The sequence below is a fragment of the Thermobia domestica genome, chromosome 8 (assembly GCF_964235325.1).
Source record: "Thermobia domestica chromosome 8, izTheDome1.hap1.1, whole genome shotgun sequence".
NCBI lineage: Eukaryota > Metazoa > Arthropoda > Insecta > Zygentoma > Lepismatidae > Thermobia > Thermobia domestica.
The window spans coordinates 23,503,605-23,525,377 of record NC_137461.1 but is presented as its reverse complement, the minus strand read 5'-3'; the positions used below and the strand labels follow the sequence as shown (position 1 = coordinate 23,525,377).

The following is a 21,773-nucleotide window of genomic DNA, read 5'->3' as shown; positions in this document are numbered from 1 at the left end:
TGAGAGTGAGTCGGCAATCGCATTTGCGACCTATTAGTCTCAGTTTTGTGTCGAACTGGGCAATTTCTCTTGGATGTAAGCCGAGAAACGGTTTGGATTCTGCTTTAAGCTTATGTGACCCTTCCAGCATAACCTTGTTGTTGCATTATAACACCAAGACGAAACAAACTAATTTCTGTCCGTATCTAATATAAATAAAAACCATGGTTTTTGCCAACCCTGGTAGTAACCAGGGTTTGCCAAGTGGGCCCCACCCCAAAGATATTGAAATATTTCGGAAAAACCCGATTATACCCGAAAAAACCCATATGGGTGCAGGTAGGTTGGGCTTTTTCAAAAAAGCCCGGGTTTTTTCAAACCCTGGTAGTGACCAATGGCAAAATTGAAGGCGGGAAGCGTAATCAGCAGGATTTTGTGCTTCACTAGTTGGTGATGAAATGGATACAGCTTATTCACCGCACACAGGTACGGTTACGTGGAACAACCAAATGTGTTAACATTCGTATAGTACTTGTGATGGGCAATTATTTTTACTGTTTTTTCACAGATTGCCTGGTTTCACATTCGAAAATTACTTCAGCACTGAGAACTGTTCCACACTCTCTCAATGCATGAAACGTGTTAGAAACACTGTCTTACTTTGTGTTCTGTATAATGACAAGCGCCTCCTATATTTTTCAACAGCCATGTGAGCACTTCCGCTAGAAAACCGACGCACAAACGCTATTCCTCATTTATGTATATAAGTACCATTTTACGAATTTAAACTTAAACTTAAAAATTTAAACTTAAAAGACGAAAAGTGATACCCTGTTGTATGTGTGGTGCAGGCAGACGAACGAACAAATGTAGGTCGAATCATCCCAGGAGCCTCAGTGACGTTCGCCAAATATGGACACAAAATATATTAATTTAAAACAAACATATATAATTCGTGTTTTATAAAATAAATGTTTCAAAATGTCTTATACGACATAAATATTTTCCAGTGTAAAATAAATAGTTTTATTGTTGGGGTCATGAGCGGCGATTACGGGGGGCAAATGGGGGCAGTTGCGCCCACTTTTTTGAAACTACCCATTAATGTATATAGTTTCATTTGGAAATATAGAGTTTTGTATGTATTATTGGTTCATAGAATAAAAATGGTGCCATAAAATATTTGTCGTTCCATGAGTACGTATTGTTTGTCTTCCCGTGGAATTAAGAAAGCTACAGGAATTGCGTTTGAACTGCCACTAAAGATGGACCAAAAATTAATCTATTGGAGCGCTACAATACGAGCGTACTTTCATTTCTTCTTGCAAGGGCTCGATATGTTAGTCAGCCGCTCTAGAACTAATTGAGATAACATTTCGCAAGGAAAGAAGTCCTTCACAAGTTATTCTTTAATTGCACAAAAATCAGCAGTTCCTAAAATGTATTTTCTTCTTTCTAATAATAGGGAATATTTTGATTTTATTTTTTTTCAGTTTAACATACTGTTCAGCAGCGAAGTTATATGAGACGTGGAGTCCGAACCACGTGAGCTCCCCCCGAGAATCGAGCCCGGGTGTCCCACGTCAAAGGCGCGTACGCCAACCGCTTAGCCACGAAGCTCAGTAAGGAATATTAATTTTGCATTGTAATATAGGAGTTTAGGGGTGTACATATACAGTTTTGTATATATACAATTAAATTTATTAAATTTAGTATAATTCTAGGTTTTAGGATTACAGTAGAAACTCGATTAACCGTCACCCTTGGGACCGGGACCATGACGGTTAAGCGAATAGACGGATAACAGAAATATCGTTATAAACCTCTACAGTAAGTAGATTTAAAAGGTTTTGGAAGAAATAAATAACCTTATACAAGTGAATAATACATGTTTATACTGTATTTAAATTACATACGTCAATTAAATTAAATTAAATCAATGACGCTGTAATTAAATTACGGCGTCAATTACGCCACATTTAAAGTACAGTACTGTCCGGAGCAGTGACGGATAACAGAGAGTGACGGTTAATCGAGTTTCTACTGTATTTTGTATAACTGAAATGTGGAGTGACTCTAAGTATTGCTGAGTTTTGATATATTCCAAGAAAGTGAAAACTGTACTTAATGGCAGCGAACATGTTTCGGGAAGCTGCAAAAGTATTTCTTTAAATGTATCATATGCTTGTAGTATTTACTGTCATTCTAAGAGTAATGACACATATAGCGTGCGTGGAATTAAAAATATATGTTGTTCATTAATTTCCAGTTTCATTATAACTTTTGCAAAACAAGCCTCATTATTCATTACCATGATTATTTGATTAATATTATCCTTTCTGTTTATTTGTTTTGCAAATTTGTTATTAAATAGGCCCCTAATCTGATCACACAATTTTCCAGACAGAGCAAGGAATCAAATCTCTTCTTACATCTTCGTTGTTTAAGAGTATCTACTTGCGATGCTCTTGTCAATTTATTTAATAAAATGTGAAACAAGATATACGGTATTTTAACTGAAAAAGACAATATCCTAATAGTTATACAACCTTTCGTCAAGCAAAGTGTTACAAACAACCAAGAAAACTGACAACAAACAACCAACGTAGATTGGATCTGAAGTCACTAAATCGTCATCTGCAGTCATTTGATCTGTAATAATGATCGCACTGTTTGGTTCAACCGAAGCAGCTGGTTTCTCGATCTGAGCCTTGTAATAAATAAAACAGATATTAACAAGTGCGCCAAAGCTAGTATATTTAACTTTAGTATTGTCTTTAGACGTGTTAACTCTCAGTTGACGAATCTTTGTGCAAAACTAGTTCTTACATCTCAAACACTCAGAGATTAGATTTCTACTCTGCAGGCAACTTTTTCATATTTGCTTAAGGAGGTATGCAACTGATTAGGAAATATCGTGAAATGAGGGAAATGATCAAGTACACTAAAACAGTTCGCCTCAATAAAGAACAACGCATTTGGTAAGCATATTCTTGATTTAGAATAGATAAACAAGTTCACTGTTTTAAAATCTGAGCATCTGTTTTGTCTTCCAGCACCAAAGCTACAGAAAATTATGGCTTCCAATGTGCCAGCACCTAGTGAGATGTCAGAAAGCAAAGAGCAGGTGGCGACTGGAGTGTCCAGAGAGAGGCTACGGAAATTGCGTGGTCGTCGAGAGATACAAGACATCACAATCGAGACGTACACACGCAGCGACAGAAGTTCAGCGTCTCCTCACTTGGTAGAGGCGGAAACGAGTCCCTCGTCGAGTAGAAGGTCGTCGAAGAGTTTAACACCGTCGAGTAAGGAGTCCACACCGACCAGCAAGGAAGGTAAATATTTACGTATATTTAAGTGTATTTAAGTATATTTACGATTCTGTAAGAATATACAATCAACAGCTAACGACGACTGCTTTCTTCGCTGGTGAAAGATAAAAGATATTCGTTCAATAATAATATAATGAAATTCCAGTTCGTGTTACGTGATAAGTACGGGGGCCGTTCGAAAGTAACCTCATTGGTTAAAAAAAGAAATACCAAAGTAAATAGGGAGAATTTCTTATATAATCTAAAAACTACTACTTTCCTTTATTTTTCAACATAGTTTCCATGGACATTTAAGCTTCATCATTTCTCTACACTAGCTTAGAAATTCCATCCGCATAAAAATCTCCCGCCTGTGTCTTGAGCCACAGTACTTCTTGTAGCCTAACCTCAGTGTCACTACGTTACATAACACAGTCCTGAAAATTTGTGGAAATTCATCGGAAAACTCCGAGATTGTCAAACGTCGATTTTCAGGAACTTTTCCATCCATTTTCTGAGCGAGTTCTTCAGTGATCACTGGTGGCCTGCCATTCCTCTCTTCGTCATCATTGTTTGTTCATGACGGCACAAACTTACCGATGAGTAGCTGCTGCCGAATATTGTTTTGCTGTAAAAAAAAAAAAAAAAAAAAAAAAAAAAAAAAAAAAAAAAAAAAAAAAAGTATGACAGCTCGCACCTCCCACTTGGCGAGATTTTCTATTGCAGCACATGTTTTGAGACTACAAAAGTGGAACTAGCGATCAGATGGACAACCTTCAGTCTACCACAGCTGGATGCAGACTGATCTACCGCGCACGTCTGTGCAAAGATGGTAGCGCTGGCCTCACTATTTCACGCACAGTGACGAAGGTTCACGGAGGTTACTTTCCGAAGGCGCCTCGTACATTCAAAACTTCATTTCAAACGGTGTAGCTGCTTCCTCTGATCCGATCACAAACAAAATCATTTTTAGTTCTATATAATAGATTACAATTGAACACTGCTACAGCGAATGTGATCGAGAGCAAACAAAATTCTTATGCATGATTCTCTCTCTTTTATTTATTATTATTATTGTTCTGAAACTGTTCGTGTACTAAGAAACACGAAACACTATTGACGAAAGTAATTATAATCACATTAAGGTTATTATTTAAATGCAAGTTTTGAAGTATATGTTTTGAGATATTTTTATGTACGTTTTACTCTCCCCGCACGAAAAACTGGGGGGGGGGGGGGTTGGCTTGGAGGAAAATTCCAACATCCCTGTTTCACACCTCTGTAATACCTAACGCAGTACACTCTTTACTTACACCTATTTTTAATCTTTATAAAAGTCAATTTGTAATTTATATTTTCCTACATATTTTTCATTTTGTATTATCGTTATTACGTTGTTTTCTCATTCCTCCTGAGTAATTTCATAACTAATGGTTCCTAGTTATTGTATTTATTCCTCTTCCATTAGTTTACTATAAATTCTTTCATTCATTATTCCTTCTTCGTCCTGCATTGTTAACGATCAAACCGTCTTTAGGTTTTATATCTCCCCATTAAACTATCTGCTTTGAGTTGGGAGCACGGTCATCTCCCTACACTCAAATATGGTGTCCAACTGGACACTTTTGTTCTTCAATTTTTCTTCCTTTCCCTGTCTAATAAAGCGTGTAGCGAAGGAATTTACAGTGTACCTTTTTTTCAGTGATGTTAGGTAATATACAACGTATTTTCTGGTAAGTCATGTGTGCTTTATATGTATATGTCACGTATAAAAATATTAGAAAATTTACGTGTTAGGCTCATAACACTTAAATATTTTTTATTTTCAGAAAGTGTAGGTCCCAAATTTAGTGTTCGTGGTAGCCAGCGTCATAGTTGGGAAGTGGAGAGTGCCCAACCTTGTGGTGAAGGCCAAGGAGAACACAGAAAACCACGAGACCAAATACATTTTGTATCTGGAAATCCTTTTGTGGAGGTGACCAAAGGAATTCTTCATTTGTATAAAGAAAAGTAAGTGCTCGAGTATGGAAACACTAATTCAGGTGTTTCTCTTTTTCTTCCTGTTTCAATTGCTTGTGCATCAGCGACTTAACGATGTGTCGCCAGGTCTGCTTTTATAAATGTCCTTAACTTGGAAGAGAACCATTAAAAAGAATTAAAGGTAGAAGATATACGATAAATGCGAAACGTATGAGACAAGTCCCTTGTTTCAAATGATATTTGTCCGTGTATTATTCCCTGTATTGTCCCTGTATTATGGTGATGGGTTTTGGCTCTTTGCGAAAACAATTGATCATAATAGGATACTCGATCGACTCTCACCTGCGCCCAGCCTTTCACTACTGCCTGCTGCTTTTACAGTTCCATGATACTTTATTCTGGCGATCATGGGTAAACAATAAAAGGTTTATAATATTTTGTTTTGTTGTTTATTTACTTATGACTTCATTCGTGGCTAAGCTGTTAGCGTACCAGACCTGGGTTCGTTTGCCGGCGGAAGATCATGTTCTCATCCTAAATTAAGCTGTAGGTCCACGTCTGATATAGCCGCGCTGCTGAAAGAGACGCTAAAGTTAAATCAAACCAAACATTATTATTATTATTATTATTATTATTATTATTATTATTATTATTATTATTATTATTATTATTATTATTATTATTATTATTACCACTACTTCCTCACAGTTGCCGGTTGCGAGTCTGGGAGGGAGCCATAGGTGGTTGATAATAGGGAGGTTCTTTAGAAGAGATTTAGGGAAAAGAACCCTCTCGAGCCAAAACTGGCGTGCCACTGTTACTTATTATTATTGTGAGGAATAAAATGTGATAGTGTGGGATGGCAGTTGCTTACAGTCAGCCAGGGCGCTGTTTGTGTGAAACGCAGGCCTGTGTGCTGTTATTCGGAATAATTGGGATGTGATGAATTGTGTTTTAGGTTAACAAAAATAAATGTAAAATTTGGAATCATTAGTGTTAACGTCTGGGACAACGAAAATGGACTTTTTCAAGGGTGACTGGTCAATATTCAGTGTACACTGTGTGTACATGTAAGATCTATGGAATTACCGATTTCTTGAATAAGGCAAAAAGGTCTGATTACTGAACTAGCAAGGTCTGTCGCAGAACCTTGATTTTCATCGGATACTATATCATTTGAATTATTAGTGACACGACCATACTTTATATTTTATCAAACTGACTAGTCGTTCATAACACTCGCTCGGTAAGCGGAGGATTCGAGTTCGAGTCCTTCTTAGACCAGCAATCAGATTTTTCTGCTACTCCCAACATATTTCCATACCCGTTGATATTGAGTGCAATTATTTATGACTTTTTTCTTTCTTTCTCCTCAGTGCGAAAGTTAAAAAAATTCTCTAAAATAATTGTTCATTTTTGTGTATTATGTTACCACCCTTTTCTTTAAAATGTCTTTTTAGATTCAAGTTATGAAACAAAAACGAAATACGTGAAATTAGTATCGAGAGCATTTTTCTTCTTTCTTTAAGAAACGGCTAATCTCCTTAATAGGTATTTTGTAACATTAACCACTTATTGGTAGTTATGTGTATAATACGAAGAGTGGTCAGAAAGTAAGGTTACAAATCCTGCCGTGAAACGTGTATATATTATTCCATATATCCAAGACAGCCAACAGATAATACATACATCAGATTATTTTTCGACATAGTCTTAATATCAGTTGAGACACTTGTCGCATCATGGGATGACTTTGAAGATTCCTGGTAAAATTCCTGTCCTTGCGTATTCAGCCACGTTGTCACGATGTGTTTCATCTCCTCGTCTAAAGCGAAGCGACAGCCTCCTAGGTGGTCCTTCAAGTGCGGGAACAGGTGAAAGTCGCTTGGAGTGAGGTCTGGGCTGTAGAGAGGGTTGTCGATGGTATGTCGCAGCGAAACTGCTTCAAGAGCGTGGTTGTCTTCTGGGCTGTATGCGGGCGCGTGTAGTCGTGAAGGAAGGCGATGCCTTCGATGAGAAGTCCCGGCCGTTTCCTGTGGCTGGTTACATGTTTCGCCCACAAAAATCGAATAACTGAGCGGACTTCTTCACGAGACCAGTTTTCCAAACGAGTCCGCATTTGTGTTTACATACAACTAGCGCTGTAGGTGGCAGATGGCTGAAACTGCACAGTTGCCAACTCCATGTATTAAAATTACTACACTCGGCTCATTTCTCTATGACGGACGTAACTCCAGAAATATCAACCTTGCAACCTTAGTTTCTGATTCCCCCTCGTACATACGTAGTTTCTTTCTAATGGTTATTTTTAACTTGTTTGTTTTTGTAGTGAAATGACTCCAATGGAACCAGGTGTTCAACGCAGTGAACTAGTTTGTATCTTGGCAGTTCCCGTTTCAATGACGTGTCATGACTTGTTGCAGTTTACAGCTGCATGTCATTCAGATATCCAGAATCTTCGAATCATCAAGAGAGACAACGCGCCTAATCAGTATATGGCGCTCATCAAATTCAGTTCACAGGTAATTAGTAATACAATGGCAATATATTTTGGACAAGAAATGTTTAGCCATTTTTAGAATAAATAGGCGGTGGTGTAAGAAACATGCCTGTAAAAGTATACAATGTGTTATATACAGAGAAACAAAATAGGAATTACTAAGTATTTTGTATGAGCTGAAAATATACTACTTACAATCTTTTGTACCTTGCTTTAAACCAGCCGGTTTTTTCAAAGAAACCAACTGGTTTAAACCAAAAACGAAAAATGTTCGTAAATGGGTAGTGTTCGTAAAATCTTGATGTAGACACATTTGTGGGTTATTACGTTTTACTCCTTCATATTATACGTACTATTTCAGACCTAAATTCCCCATTCATTACCCAAAAGAGATTATACTACAAAAGCAACTTTTATATATATATATAAGTTTATCTGACCAGAACAAAATGAATTATTTAATAACTATACTATTTTTGTTACAGTTTCAAGGACCTAACGTCCTCTTCATCGGACATTGAGAAAAGACAGATGACAGCAAATCTTATATCTTCCTCCTTTCTGTATCCTTGAAACTGTAACAAAAATAGTATAGTTATTAAATAATTCATTTTGTTCTGGTAAGAAAAATGTTTTAAAATGTTATTGTGATTATCCAGAACTATGGAGTATATTTAATATAAGTTTATGAATATTTCTTTTGTGATTTTCGTATTGTTTATTATTATTGTTATGCAATTGCAGTCGAAGAAAACTCTAAATATTGTTTTGTTTCAACAATTTTTACTATTTATAGAATACATCGAAATACATACAAATTTCACGACAGGCATTTCTTGAAATCACAGGTATCTTTGGTATCTATATATGTAAAAATGAGTGAGAGCCAAAGTGGACTCAAATAATTCGTATCTTTATTCACTTCTCTTATTAATATGCAAATTTAAGTTGTTGTATTTCTTTAACTTGAATTAATAAAAGTCTTAGTGAACTAACTTGGACTTAAATTAGTTCTTCTGTACTCTGTAGTATTTTGAAATTGTCCATATGTAATTCCGTGTAATGGTGTCACTTCTGAAATGACTCTTGACAATTAACAAGTATGTAAAGATCAGTACAACGTATTTTTATCAGGAGTCCTTCGTGAGTGAGTCAGCAGACGTATCGCATTTATAACCCAATTACTCCCGGTTTCGAGTTCAAATGGGGGCAATTTCTCTCGGATGTAAGCCGAAAAGCCGTTTGGTTTCCGCTTTAAGCTTATATGACCCCTTCCACCATAACGTGGTTGTTGCATAATAACACCAAGGCGAAACAAACTTATTTCTGTCCATATGTGATATAAATACATACAGCAAATTATTTAAACCAGAAAAACCTGGTTTAAACCAAAAAAACCGGTTTAAACCACAAAAAAATCCTTGTTTTTTTTTGTTTTTCCAATAAAAACCATGGTTTTGCCAACCCTGTGCAGAATGTAGAAGGAAACGGAAAAAACCCTGGAAGAAACCATGGATGCAGTGTTATCCAGCACAAGTTCACATGGCATAAGATCTAACCGGGGTCCCTCACACGACAGACGAGTACAGTACCATTGAGGCATTATGCCATACAATTTCTTCTTTTGTATTTCTGTATATACTTGGAAATCCTTGGAGATAAAGCCCATGGAAGGATGTCTATTACGGGCTCACATTGCTGGAAGCAAACCAGGAACCCATCAAACAAGATGAGCGCTCTGCCGTTGAGCTATAGTGTTCCCAGTGTTTACTTAATGTAGCCAACATATAGAGATAAATGTAACATTAAAGTGAGAAACAAAGTTGACCTGGTGTGACCGAATTCTAAGATACACAGGTAATTAACAGAATAATAAGTAATGCGTGTTTGCAAATTGTAACCAAAATGAGACCAAGTTTATATGTGTCACTGTAATCGGTTTCAGAATGGATCTTTACTTCAAATTCAGCTGCAACCAATTTTATTGCGGGAGCCTTATAGCTGAGTGGTTGAGCACTCACTTCGGGTGCTGGGGTCCCTTGATTCAATCCCAGTTCACATGAATTTATTGTGGACAACAGTGTATCCGAAGATCTTCGTAAGGTGCTCCCGTTCTAATTTACATCCTCACTCCACCAGTGTTTCATAATTGTTATTTTAATTAATAACCTATCTCTTTCAGCTTAAGGAGCATAAGTGTAGGAGGTTAAACTAGAGATTTCGTTTCAATTTAATTACGTCCAATCTCATGCCTTCTAGTAATTAATTAGCTTCAAAGTGTTTCGTACATTACTTGTAGTGCGGGGATGCGGTGGCTCAGTGGTAGAGCGTTCACCTCTGGTGATTGGGGTCGCGGGTTCGATCCCAGCTCCCGCCAAGTTAACTGTGGTGGACAAAACACCGTGTGCGTGGGTTTTCTCGGGGTTCTCCCGTTTCCTCCCACTTTTTTCATTCCATCATTTTCATTCATTACTCATCATCACCGTCTCCTTTAGCCTAACCGGCATAACCGTGGGACGTAAAACTCAAAGATTTCATTTTATTACTTCTAGTGCATATGTGATCAAGAATTCTTTTTCGACGAAAATTGTCTGCAGAAATCTGGCAGAAAATGGATAAGGATTTTTAATTAAAGCAGAAGCGCTTAGATACCATTAACTAGCGTCAATTATCCGCTTTGCTGTGTTAAAATAAGAAAAATTACCCATATGTTCCATTAGTCAGTCACATTTTACTATTACTAAAGCGCTCTCTGGTATCGGTCATTTATATATATATATATGTATCCCCTTCTCTCTTCCCCAAATTGTGCTGAATTTGGATTTAAACGGCATCGAAAGTGTCACTGTTCGGGTCAACGACCCGAAAACTAAGGATTCGACACTTAATATCTGTCATTTTCGATCATTTTTATGTATCCCCCACCCCTCCCCCAACTGACGAGGCTGAATTTGGATTTAAAAGGCATCGGAAGTGTCGCTGTTCACTTCAGCCACCCTAAAAAACAATAGAAAATGAAATGAAATCTTTCACGGTTATGCCGACTAGGCTAAAGGAGACGATGATGATGAGAAATGAATGAAATGATGGGAGGAAAAGGAAAAACTCCGAGAAGAACCACGCACACAGTATATGTCCACCACAAAGCTCACTTGACGCGAGCTGGAATCGAACCAAGAACTCTTATGCACCAGAGGTGAACTCTCTACCACTAAGCCACTGCCTCCCTACCCTCCTTCCGAAATTATGGAATCGACACTAATATCGATCATTTTTATATATCTCACCCTTTCCGCAAGTTTCACCGTCAAAGTGAAATGATAAAAAACATCCCAAGCCGAACCTCATCTATGTTGAATATTTGATCGAGATCGGTTGGACGGTTTAAGAGGTAGGAAGTCACAAACATAGTCACTTGCATTTTTATTTATGTAGATTGTACGCATGAAAGCTTTTGCAAAACAAAGGCAGATTCATCCGTTCATTAATCAAACTAAAACACTTAATAATGAAGTGCTTCATTGATGATCATCTTGTATAATACGATAATGGTAGATGCCTTCATAAACAGTTCAGATCTTCTTTTCCACTTAAACAAACGCAGTTATTTTGTTTGTTTGGTTCTTTCTTTGTTTGTTAAAGTTTAGCTTCTCTTTTGAGCACCGAAGCTGTATGAGACGTGGTTCTACAGTTTAAGGTGAATTCCTAACTACTGTAATGAGTTGAAAATTTTGAATTCTCTCCCATCAGAAATCGAACCCCGGCACACGCCAGCCGCTAGACCAGCGGGGAGGGCTTTGTATTTTGTGTGTTTCACGAATGAATAACATAAAATTAAGTGTAAAATAAAATAATTTTAAAAAATCTAACTTCATCAAAAGTTTAACCATATTATTTCATTTGTTTATTTTGTGTTTCAGCAAGCCGCAGACGACTTCTATGAAACTTACAACGGCGTTCGCTACAATTCGATAGAACCTGAAGTTTGTCACTTGGTCTATGTTTCGCGGGTGGAGATAGTAAAGGAAGGGAACGGCGCTGCTTTGCCAATGGTAGGCCACACAGAACTCCCTACTTGTCCCGTATGCCTCGAGAGAATGGACGAAAGTGTGGATGGGATTCTAACAATTCTGTGTAACCATTCCTTCCATGGTAGCTGTTTATCCAAGTGGGGAGACACAACGTAAGTTGTTTTATTTATTGCTCACAAAGAATAACATACAACTAATAACTTATCTTACTGGAAAGTCGTTTGTTTTTGTGGTTTTGAAAATTCCGGAACAGAATTAAACGGTGTCTATCGGTCACGAAAAAGTCACGAAATCAGAGAACAGTCATGAAAGTCAAGAAAAAGTCACGAAATTTAGCTTTTGGGTCACGATTTTTTTTTTTTTTTTTTTTTTTTTTTTTAAATCTGTAGAAATATAAGTAGAGACTTGAAAATTTTGTTCTATAAAACATCAAAGTTCACCACCAAAAATGTGTGTGGTCGGCTTTAGATGCTACCAAATCGCAAGCAATGCACTCTTCTATCGCTTGCATTAAAATTCGGCCTAATTCGCACCCAAATTCGCTCTCGAAAATGATGCGAAATTTTATGGTTTGGTAAAGAAATGGTCACGAAAAAGTCACGAAATTTCATTTTGGAATTTCAGTAGGCACCCTGTTAAAGATAAAACTAATTGAAATTCAAGGAAAGATGGTGGCAGAGCGCTCACTTCTGGTGTGAAGGGTTCCTGGTTCGATCTCAGGCCGTATAAGTGGACAGTATCGTGTCAATGAATTTTCATGGGGATATTCTGTTTCCTTATACGCACGTATGCTATCAAATTTTCATAATCATCCGCCTCCTTTAGTTGCAAGGCCAGACCGTTTGACTTTAAGGGTCTTCACTACAGCGAAATTAAATTACCGCTAATTTTAGAGTTTTTCTATAATATCTTCAAAACAGATACAAATATTCGAAAATAAGAAACGTAGTGAACTAAACAATACGATTTTGCATGTGGTACCTTTAGCACAATTCACCTATCTGCTTTTGGTATGCCGCTATTTACAGAACCCGCAAAAAATGCTAAATGTATCTACAGTTGCAAATCGAAAGCAGAAGGATGACTTGTGATAACGGTATCATGTGCAAAATCGTATTGTCTAGTTTACTACGTTTCTGTTTTTCGAATATTTTTATTTGTTTTGAAGATATTACAGAAAAAAACTTTAAAATTAGCGGTAGTTTAACTTCGCTGTAGTGAACACCCTTAAAGCTTCTTTTCATTTCATAATTGAAATTCAAAGAACTAGAAGGGCGACTCAACCTAGGTTGAGCCCGGAGAACCGGCTCACCATATCAAGTGTCAGTATTGTAAACCACCACATAACCCAGTCCTTCCCCAGGTTCTCAGGCCTGGGAAGCACATTTAGTTTATTTATTCATTTTCCCTTTGTTTATGAACAAATATTTCTTGAAATAATAATTTTAGAAAATAGGTAGAAACTTTAAAAGTGTACATTTTTTTTTTCAATAGAAATGGCCAGGGTATCGTATTAGGATTTTTCTTTCCTATTTTTCTTCTTTTTTTTTTAAGTGAAAGCGAAGTGGCATGTATTCTAACGTTTACATTTTTTTTTTTTTTTTTTTTTTTTGTATTGGATTGGATTGTCTGTATCGTTATCTTATTGGTTTCGTGGATTCGGAGACTTAGTATGTTGAGAAAATACAATTGACTAATCGCCTCTTAACTTTTTACTTCGGTATTCAGATGTGACCACGTCCGAGTTTAAAATAATTTTTCACGAGCTGTTTTGATGGTAATAACAAAAAATGATAACTCAGTAGATAATAAAAGTGCAGGGATTTTTAAAAGTTACCGAATTTGTATTACCGGTATTTCTGAATAATGTACGAGAAATCCACGGTCCCGTCTTCTTTAGCCTAGCCGGCATAACAGTGGGACGTAAAACTGAAAGATTTAATTTTATTTTATTTTCAAATCCACGATAATAAGACAAGTAATTACCTTAACCGTAATGTGTTCTTGGTAGAAGACTGTTTATCTTCTCTATGCCCCCGCGTAGCATAGTCGCTAACGCTCCCGCCTTCAGTGTGAGCGGTCCCGGGTTCGATTCCCGGTGCGGGCACTCGGTCGAAAAAGTGTAAAAAGCTTTTTCAGCCCAGCCATCCTGAATGAGGTGTTCCTGGGTTTTCCTCATTCACACCAGGCAAATGCCAGGATGGTACCTAACTTACAGATCCTACACCGCTTCTTCCCTTCCCCAATCCTTTCTTCCTTCCCTTTCCCCGGATAGTGTGCTCGCCGAGGGACGTCATCCCTCATACGTGACGGGCTAAATGGCCATAGATGTCGAAAGCCCAGACATCTAAAATCCTAAATCCTCTTTTATCTTTTCTTCAGATTTTTTACTAAGGGTATTTAGATAGCACGACAGATCAAACATGAATCGTATCCTCTGGAAAAGTATTATACAAGGAGTGTTGGGAAATTCATGTGTATGGCGGGCTAACAAGAAAACCAATGAGCTGGGGAAAAAAAAGTTATTATTTTTCTATGTAATCACTTTCCAGTTGTACGCATCATCTCTATTTTGTTCAAAATGACTCATTGTCTTCAACATAAAAAGATTTCTCCTTGGAGTCAAAGAACTGAATCACAGCATCCATTACCTGCTTGTCGTTTGAAAATCACTGCTCCCTGAGGTATTTTTTCAAATGACGAAACAGATAATAATCAGGTAGGGTTAGGTCGGGTGGGTGGGTGGAAAGGGTGGAAAAGTTGAGTCATTCCCTGTTCTGTGATAGCATCCTGCGGAAGATGGGATGTGTGTCCTGACGCATTGTCATGAAGAAGCAAAATTCGACGATTTAACCTCCGCATCGTTTATTATGAATTGCTCGGCGTAAATCTTTAAGTGTTTTTTGTAAGTAGTCCCTGTGATGGTATGTTCCTTTAGTATAGCTTCAAGGAAAACAATTCCTTCCCTGTCCCAGAAAACAGTTACAATAACCTTGCCAGCCGTTTTATATATATATATATATATATATATATTATTTATTTATTTATTAAATAGTTGGTGACCCCTGATAACTTCTTGTTTAGATTCAGGGTCATACTAGTGAGCCCATGTTTCACGCCCTGTCACTACTTACTGGTAGAAATAGTTATCTCCTTCCATAATATCCAAATTTTCCTGACACATTTGCACCCGAGTTTGCTTCTGAAAAACGTTCAAATTGTGAGGAACCCACCTCGAACAGACCTTTGTGAGCCGAAGATGTTGGTGTAGAATATCCCAAACACTATGAATATCAATCCTTACTTCCTCTGCTATTTCTCTAATCTTTCTTCGTCGATCAGACATTACCAATTTTTGTACAATTTCCACGACTTCAGGTGAAGTTGCTGTTTTTGGTCGACTACTCTTAGGCTCATCTTTCACTTTTGTTTTACCACACTTAAATGTAACAGTGCATCATCACCATACACTTCCACCAAGTTTTGATGAATTTCATTAACACTTACGCCCTTACGAAAGAAAAAACGAATCACATGTCTCTGTTCTAAGTTAATGTTTTCTGTGTTTTGCTCAACTTGTGCCCTTGTGGAGGCTCTGGTAACCTGGTCACTCGACATTTTCCCTTGAAATCTTGTCCACCTTCTTAAATATGCTTGTCCTTTATAGTCAGGTTGCGTTCATTCACCTAAAAAAGGAAAATAGAGGTAATTAGACTTTCTAGCGCCCCTCGTTTATATACCATTATGTGATATGTCGTACAATATACATTCAGCCCCATTCTGGGACCCATCATCATTCTCCAAGATGAGAATGGAAAGAATTTTCCATCGTAGAAATAATTCCAAAATAAGATCAAAATACTTAATTAACTTTACCTATGGGATGTCTAAAGCTTTCAGCAGGAGTTAATTTATTTAGATGATAACAGCACAGTCTTACATGTATTTATTTATTTATATTTTGCAGTTGCCCAGTATGTCGATATGTTCAAACTCCGGAGGCTGTGGCTGATAATTATTGTTTCGAATGTCGGGCAGCAGAATCTCTATGGATTTGCCTAATTTGTGGACACGTAGGGTGTGGACGATATGTTGAAGGACACGCATACAAGTAAGTAAGTAAGTAAGGAGAAGGGCAGTGCATATGTGTACGTATGAATTTTCCTTATAGACTTATATGCGTTGTTATCAATACAAACAACAACAATACTTAAATAAATAATTTATGTATGTGTTTATAGAGTCCGAAAGATAGTTTAAAGCCATATTTTGTAACTAGAAACAATTAAGGACATTACCGCAAGAAGGTTACATACAAACAAGCAACATGTTTGAATATCTTTCTTCGATGTAGTAACCTGTATTGATTTATATAATTATTAGGATTTAATGAGTTAAGATTTTGAGATCATCTAGAATTATTGGACAAGGTGTTACGTAGGAATAATCGGACAAGGTGTTGAAAATTTGTAAGAACAATTGAGGACGTTACCATGTAATTTTTATATTGTGTATTTGGTGAATGTCTGAAATGAGCCAGAAGTGGCTAAAATGGGTGTTAGATTAGTTTTGAGCTATAAGTGGCTGAGATTATGACTAGATTTGATATGAGCCAAAAGTGGCTGAGTTGATTGTATAGTTTTCAGTGTTACCTGTTCAAATCTAATTATTTCTGAACCTTAGTGGTTGGATTTGCGTATGTGAATGTATCCAGAGATATCCGGATAAGTAAAGGGTTGAAGTTTGTGTGGAATTGTTTTGGTATCATTGGTGATTATTAGTAAGAGTTTAAAAGTAAAATAAAAGTTAATATCTTTACCTGTTTAAATATTTTACAACCCGACAATAATATATGTTTTAGAGTGGTAAAACAGGGCGTCTATCGGTCACGAAAGTCCCGGAAAAGTCACGAAATCAGAAAACGGTCATGAATGTCAAGAAAAAGTCACGAAATTTAGCTTTTGGGTCACGATATTTTTTATCTGTACAAATATAAGTACAGACTGGAAAATTTTGTTCTATAAAATGTCTATGGTCGGCTTTAGACGCTACCAAATCACAAGCAAAGCACTCTTCTAATCGCATGCATGAACATTCGACGTAATTCGTACCCAAATTTGCTCTTGAGAATGTTGCGAAATTGAATGGTTTTGTTAAGAAAAGGTCACGAAAAATTCATGAAATTTCAATTTGGAATTTTAGTAGACACCGTGTAAAAGTTCATTTTGTTTAGTTACTATAGGAGTTTATTAAAGAAAATTACCAAATGCTTCACTCACTACAAATTTCAATTCTTGTGTAATCTTGCACGTGAGTCTCTTCGGCTCTTCGCTGAAGATCTGTCACTAAGAATAAAAATAAAGTAATAGAAACGTCCAGAATGTAAAAGAAACCATCGGGAAAAAGCAGTACATTAACATTTTGTATTATGTAATTCTCGTCCCACTCTTCAAATGATACAATGGAGAAGTCATGTTGTGTATTATTGTATTGGCTGGGTAAAGCTTTGTCAGTTCATGATGGTGATTTTGCTTTTCCAGTATTCATTTCTTTTCTTTTTTTTTCTTTTTCTTTTTTTTTAAAAAAATCCTGATCTCCCATATATTATAACCAATCTTTCAAAATATTGCCCTATTTTCAGATATTGGGAAAGATATTGGAATAATGATATAGGAAAGCCAGCTGAAGTTAAAAAAAGACAAACAAGAATATTAAAGATAGGATTAGAGTATGGGGCAGAGCGCTGTGTTACACGGAAGAAAATTAGAAAACCTCAACGATATTGCAAATTAATCTAGATTTGATAAGTTCAGTGGCTCAGTGGCAGAGCGTTCACCTCTGGTGCTTGGGGTCCCGGGTTTGATCCCAGCCCCCGCCAAGTGAACTTTGTGGTGGACAAACACCGTGTGCGTGGGTTTTCTCGGGGTTCTCCCGTTTCCTCCCACTTTCTTCATTCCACCATTTCATTCATTTATCATAATCACCGTCTCCTTTAGCCTAACCGGCATAACCGTGGGACGTAAAACGCAAAAATTTCATTTCATTACATTCAGTGGGATAGAACTTGAAGTAAAGGGTATAGATGTAAATACAGAATAATTCATATACTACTTTGGTTCTATTTGTAATTTTTTTAGTGTATTGTGTTTACGTCCATTAATTTTGCACAAGAAAGTTGAGCTTTTAGTTTAGTTCTTGTTACAGCAGTTTATTGTGTATTGTTATTTGTTTGCAGCCATTTTCTAGAGACTCAGCATTGCTACTCGATGCAGTTAGGAAACAATAGGGTGTGGGACTATGTAGGAGATAATTTTGTTCATCGCCTACTTCAAAATAAAGGAGACGGGAAACTTGTAGAAGTTGGCAGCAATCACGGAGGAAGCCCAGATATCAAAGAACAGGTAAATATCTTAAAATTGTATAGTGATCATAACATCTTTTTGTCTCTTGCAAACGAAAAGTGGTTTCACAATGTGTACGAGGGAGGATCAGAAACTAAGGTTGCAACGCCGATATTTCTGGAGTTTCATCGGTAATAGAGGAATGATGAGTATGTAGTAATTGTACTACATAGAGTTGATAACTGCAGAGTTTCAGCCACCCTCCACTTACAGCGCTAGTTGTAGGTAAACTCAAATGACGACTCATTTGGAAGATAGGTCTCGTGAAGATGTCCGCTTAGTTACTCGATTTCTGTGGGCGAAGCGTGTAACCGCGGCTGAAATTCAGCGGCAGCTGGTAGAGGTTTACGACCAGGATCTTTCACCGAGGGCGACATCTTCCTTCACGGCAACGTACGCCCCCATACAGTCTGGACCTCACTCGAAGTAACTTTAACCTGTTTCCGCACTTGAAGGAGCACCTAGGAGACATGATAGTGTGGCTGAACACGCAAGAATAGAATTTTTTACCAAGAAGGAATCTTCAAATTCATCCTACGATGCGACAACTGCCTCAACCGATACTGAGACTATGTCAAAAAATAACCTAATGTATGTACTATCTGTTGGCTATATTGGTTGTATGAAATAATATACACACATTTCACTGCAGGCTTTGTAACCTTACTTCGTGATCACCCCTCGTAGTTTCACTTAAGAGCGTTTGTGAAGAACTAAAAGAGAAACACTTTCCTGAAACACCGTGCTGGAAAATTAATGGTTAACATTTGAAGACTCTAGAGAATAAAATGCTAAGTAATATTGCTATGTCTCTTTCATTCTGCCTTAAGAATGAGAAAGGCATATAAAGCGTTCATCCTTTCCCGTCGTTCAGGGGACAGGAAAAAAGCTGGAAAACTTAGTACAGACTCCAGGACCAGGAACCAGTCAAATCATTTATGTGACAGTGAGTCCTATCATCTCGGTGATTGGATCGGTTAAAAAAAGTAGCACATTTCGCCACAAAATCATAATGCTAAAGAAATGCTTCCTTTCAAGATTTCAGTTTCGAAATCTGACAGCAAAAGATCATTGAGATAGCTTCACAACGTGCATAATAATTGGAACAATGTTTGTACTTACTTATTTATAGATAATAAAAGCCTCGTTGCTGCAAGTTAGTCCACAGACAACTGATTTAGACGTTTTGGAAGAGGTATGATGCGGAAGTTCCTTGGTGTTAGAAGTCTTCCTGTCTACACATAGAAGTCCTGGAAATTGAAGCGTGTCTACACATAGAAGTCCTGGAAATTGAAGCAAGTTCTTCTACTGTTCGTGCTTTTTAGCTTGGTAAACACTATGCGAAAGGTTTTATGAAGAATGAAAGTCGGTATAGTCCATTCCGAACTATGGAGAACAGAGGACCTTGGATTCAAAAAGAAATCTTGGATTCTTTTCTACAGTATTATCGTGTGATATGTTGCACGGTCCGTCTGACAAGATCCTAAGACCAAGGACTAGATCTCATCTGTAACTGTGGGAAGCGTTACTTGTTAGCGTCGTGTCACCATTGACATTATCATTGCTTCGTAGTCTTGGGAAACTGCGGTATGTATGTATCGATTGTCATTGAATCTTACAACTTCGCATTTTCTTGCATCTTACTTCAAGCATCCGGCGACAAACTCATGATTTTAAAATTCAAGGCAATAGCTTGTTACTACTCCTGGTATATTTGTCTATTTAAAATATAAAATTACAGACATACATATAGTCTATGAGCCAGCCCCATGATCAAGATTTGAGTATAATTTGGGAGTACCAAATTTTGTTCGAACTACAAACTTATTGATGCCTGAGTAAGACGAAAAGCCATTATGGCCGTCTCGGAACGGTAACTATTCAAGATGGCGTCTAATCAAAGATTGTGCCCTAGTCTATTCATACAATTGATAATATCAGCTCCTAATGATCCAGTTTTAAACATTTTATTTATTTATTTTTAATGAACGCTTGTTATATTTGTCATATTATTCGTGACATATCTTTTACAGTATGTGAAGAAAATAAAAAGAAAATCGTATAGTCTTCTTAAGTTACTTAATCTATAATATCCGTAACAATGACAAATTTTGTGAAAAAATACTTCAGACAAAAGGGAAAGAAAAATTAATTTGGTTTCATGTAATGTATTTATAAATACTCTAACTGTAAAACAGCCAGAAATATCTAAATTTGAACATTCAGAGATGCGCGCGACAGCATAGGCCATCCAATGTAAACAATTCATAGTCAGACGGAATATTTTAATAAACTATCACACACTTTCTGCGTCATGTAACGCTTAGACAGCGACAATAGCTGGTTGTCTTGAAACAGGTTTCAAACATTACATAAAACCAGCAAAATTTGAGAAAATCTTATTATTTTCGAGGGCTATCAAAATCGCTTTAGCTCTTGCTTCGTATACATTGGTAACTTCCACATTATCTGGATTGAAGATATCTTTTAATTTTTACGCCCCCGATTACGAACCAACATTTTTTTATGCCCCCTCTTGGAAGTTGAGAAATGAGTGCTTTGGTTTCGGATTAAATATTTGTATCGTAGAAGGTTACAAATGACAGATATAAAGCTTGGAATGCATTCAGTGAAATATAATAAGATTTTTTGGCGATTAGTAAAGTATAAAATTAATAACATGTATTGTGTCTTTTGCAGGAAAGTGAAGAGAAATTGGATTCTCTGCAACTGGAGTTTACTTATTTGTTGACGAGTCAGCTGGAATCTCAGAGGCAATATTTTGAGGATAAAATGACGCATCTTGAGCAAGAAGCAATGACTGAGGTAAGGCTACTTCTATCACTAACAGTCTGTCGCTGTGTGTGTGTAACTAACGTGAAAAAAAAAAAAATAGACAGACTAGTAGTCAGCAGCAAACTTTATTGGAGCACGATGGTTCAGTCGTAAACGGCTCACCTCTGGTGCAAGGAATTAAAAGTCACTGCAGATTTCGGCATCTGACTTTGGTGTTACGGTAGATTGCTGGTTGATAACTAGTTATCATAAGATTTCTTGGTCCGCCAATAAATATAATGTCTTTTAAATTGAGTGTAAGTCTTTATAAATGTAAAGATATTTAAAGTACGGTAGCAACTCTGTAAAAGATAATTAAGGTTTGATTATGTAATAGAAAAGACTATTTACCTCAGCAACGGATTACTGAAGGTATATACCTTAAGGAATTATAGCTAGATAGTTGCGTGGATGCTACGTAACTGCATTTTAACAACTCTTGATAGGTAATCTCCCTGGCATTACCAATGGTACTAGAATCATATCATCTGGAAATAATATAGAAAGTAACTTACCTTGGAAAATGGAACAAACACTGTACGAGTATAGTGAAAACCAATACAATTTCAAGAGTAACGGGTCCCTAGTTTAGTTCTGGTTTACAGCATAGTGTCCATCGGTTTTCTCGGGGTTTCCCCTTTCCTCCCACATTCTCAACCAATCCTTTCGTAATCGTTCATTTCCATTAATTATCCATCTCCCTTAGTCGAAAGAGCATAACCGTAGAATGTTATGT

At 37.0% G+C, this 21,773-nt stretch overlaps 1 protein-coding gene across 1 annotated transcript in view; it reads left to right on the top strand.

The window, feature by feature from the left end:
- LOC145692788 (BRCA1-associated protein) overlaps positions 1-21,773 on the top strand; it is a 41,989-nt gene that overhangs the window by 4,244 nt on the left and 15,972 nt on the right. Inside the window, exons 2-8 of the mRNA XM_081768263.1 lie at positions 3,036-3,314; positions 5,120-5,300; positions 7,600-7,792; positions 11,691-11,953; positions 15,769-15,912; positions 18,037-18,202; positions 20,903-21,028. Coding sequence (XP_081624389.1) covers positions 3,036-3,314; positions 5,120-5,300; positions 7,600-7,792; positions 11,691-11,953; positions 15,769-15,912; positions 18,037-18,202; positions 20,903-21,028 — 1,352 coding nt within the window. The remainder of the gene's footprint in view (positions 1-3,035; positions 3,315-5,119; positions 5,301-7,599; positions 7,793-11,690; positions 11,954-15,768; positions 15,913-18,036; positions 18,203-20,902; positions 21,029-21,773) is intronic.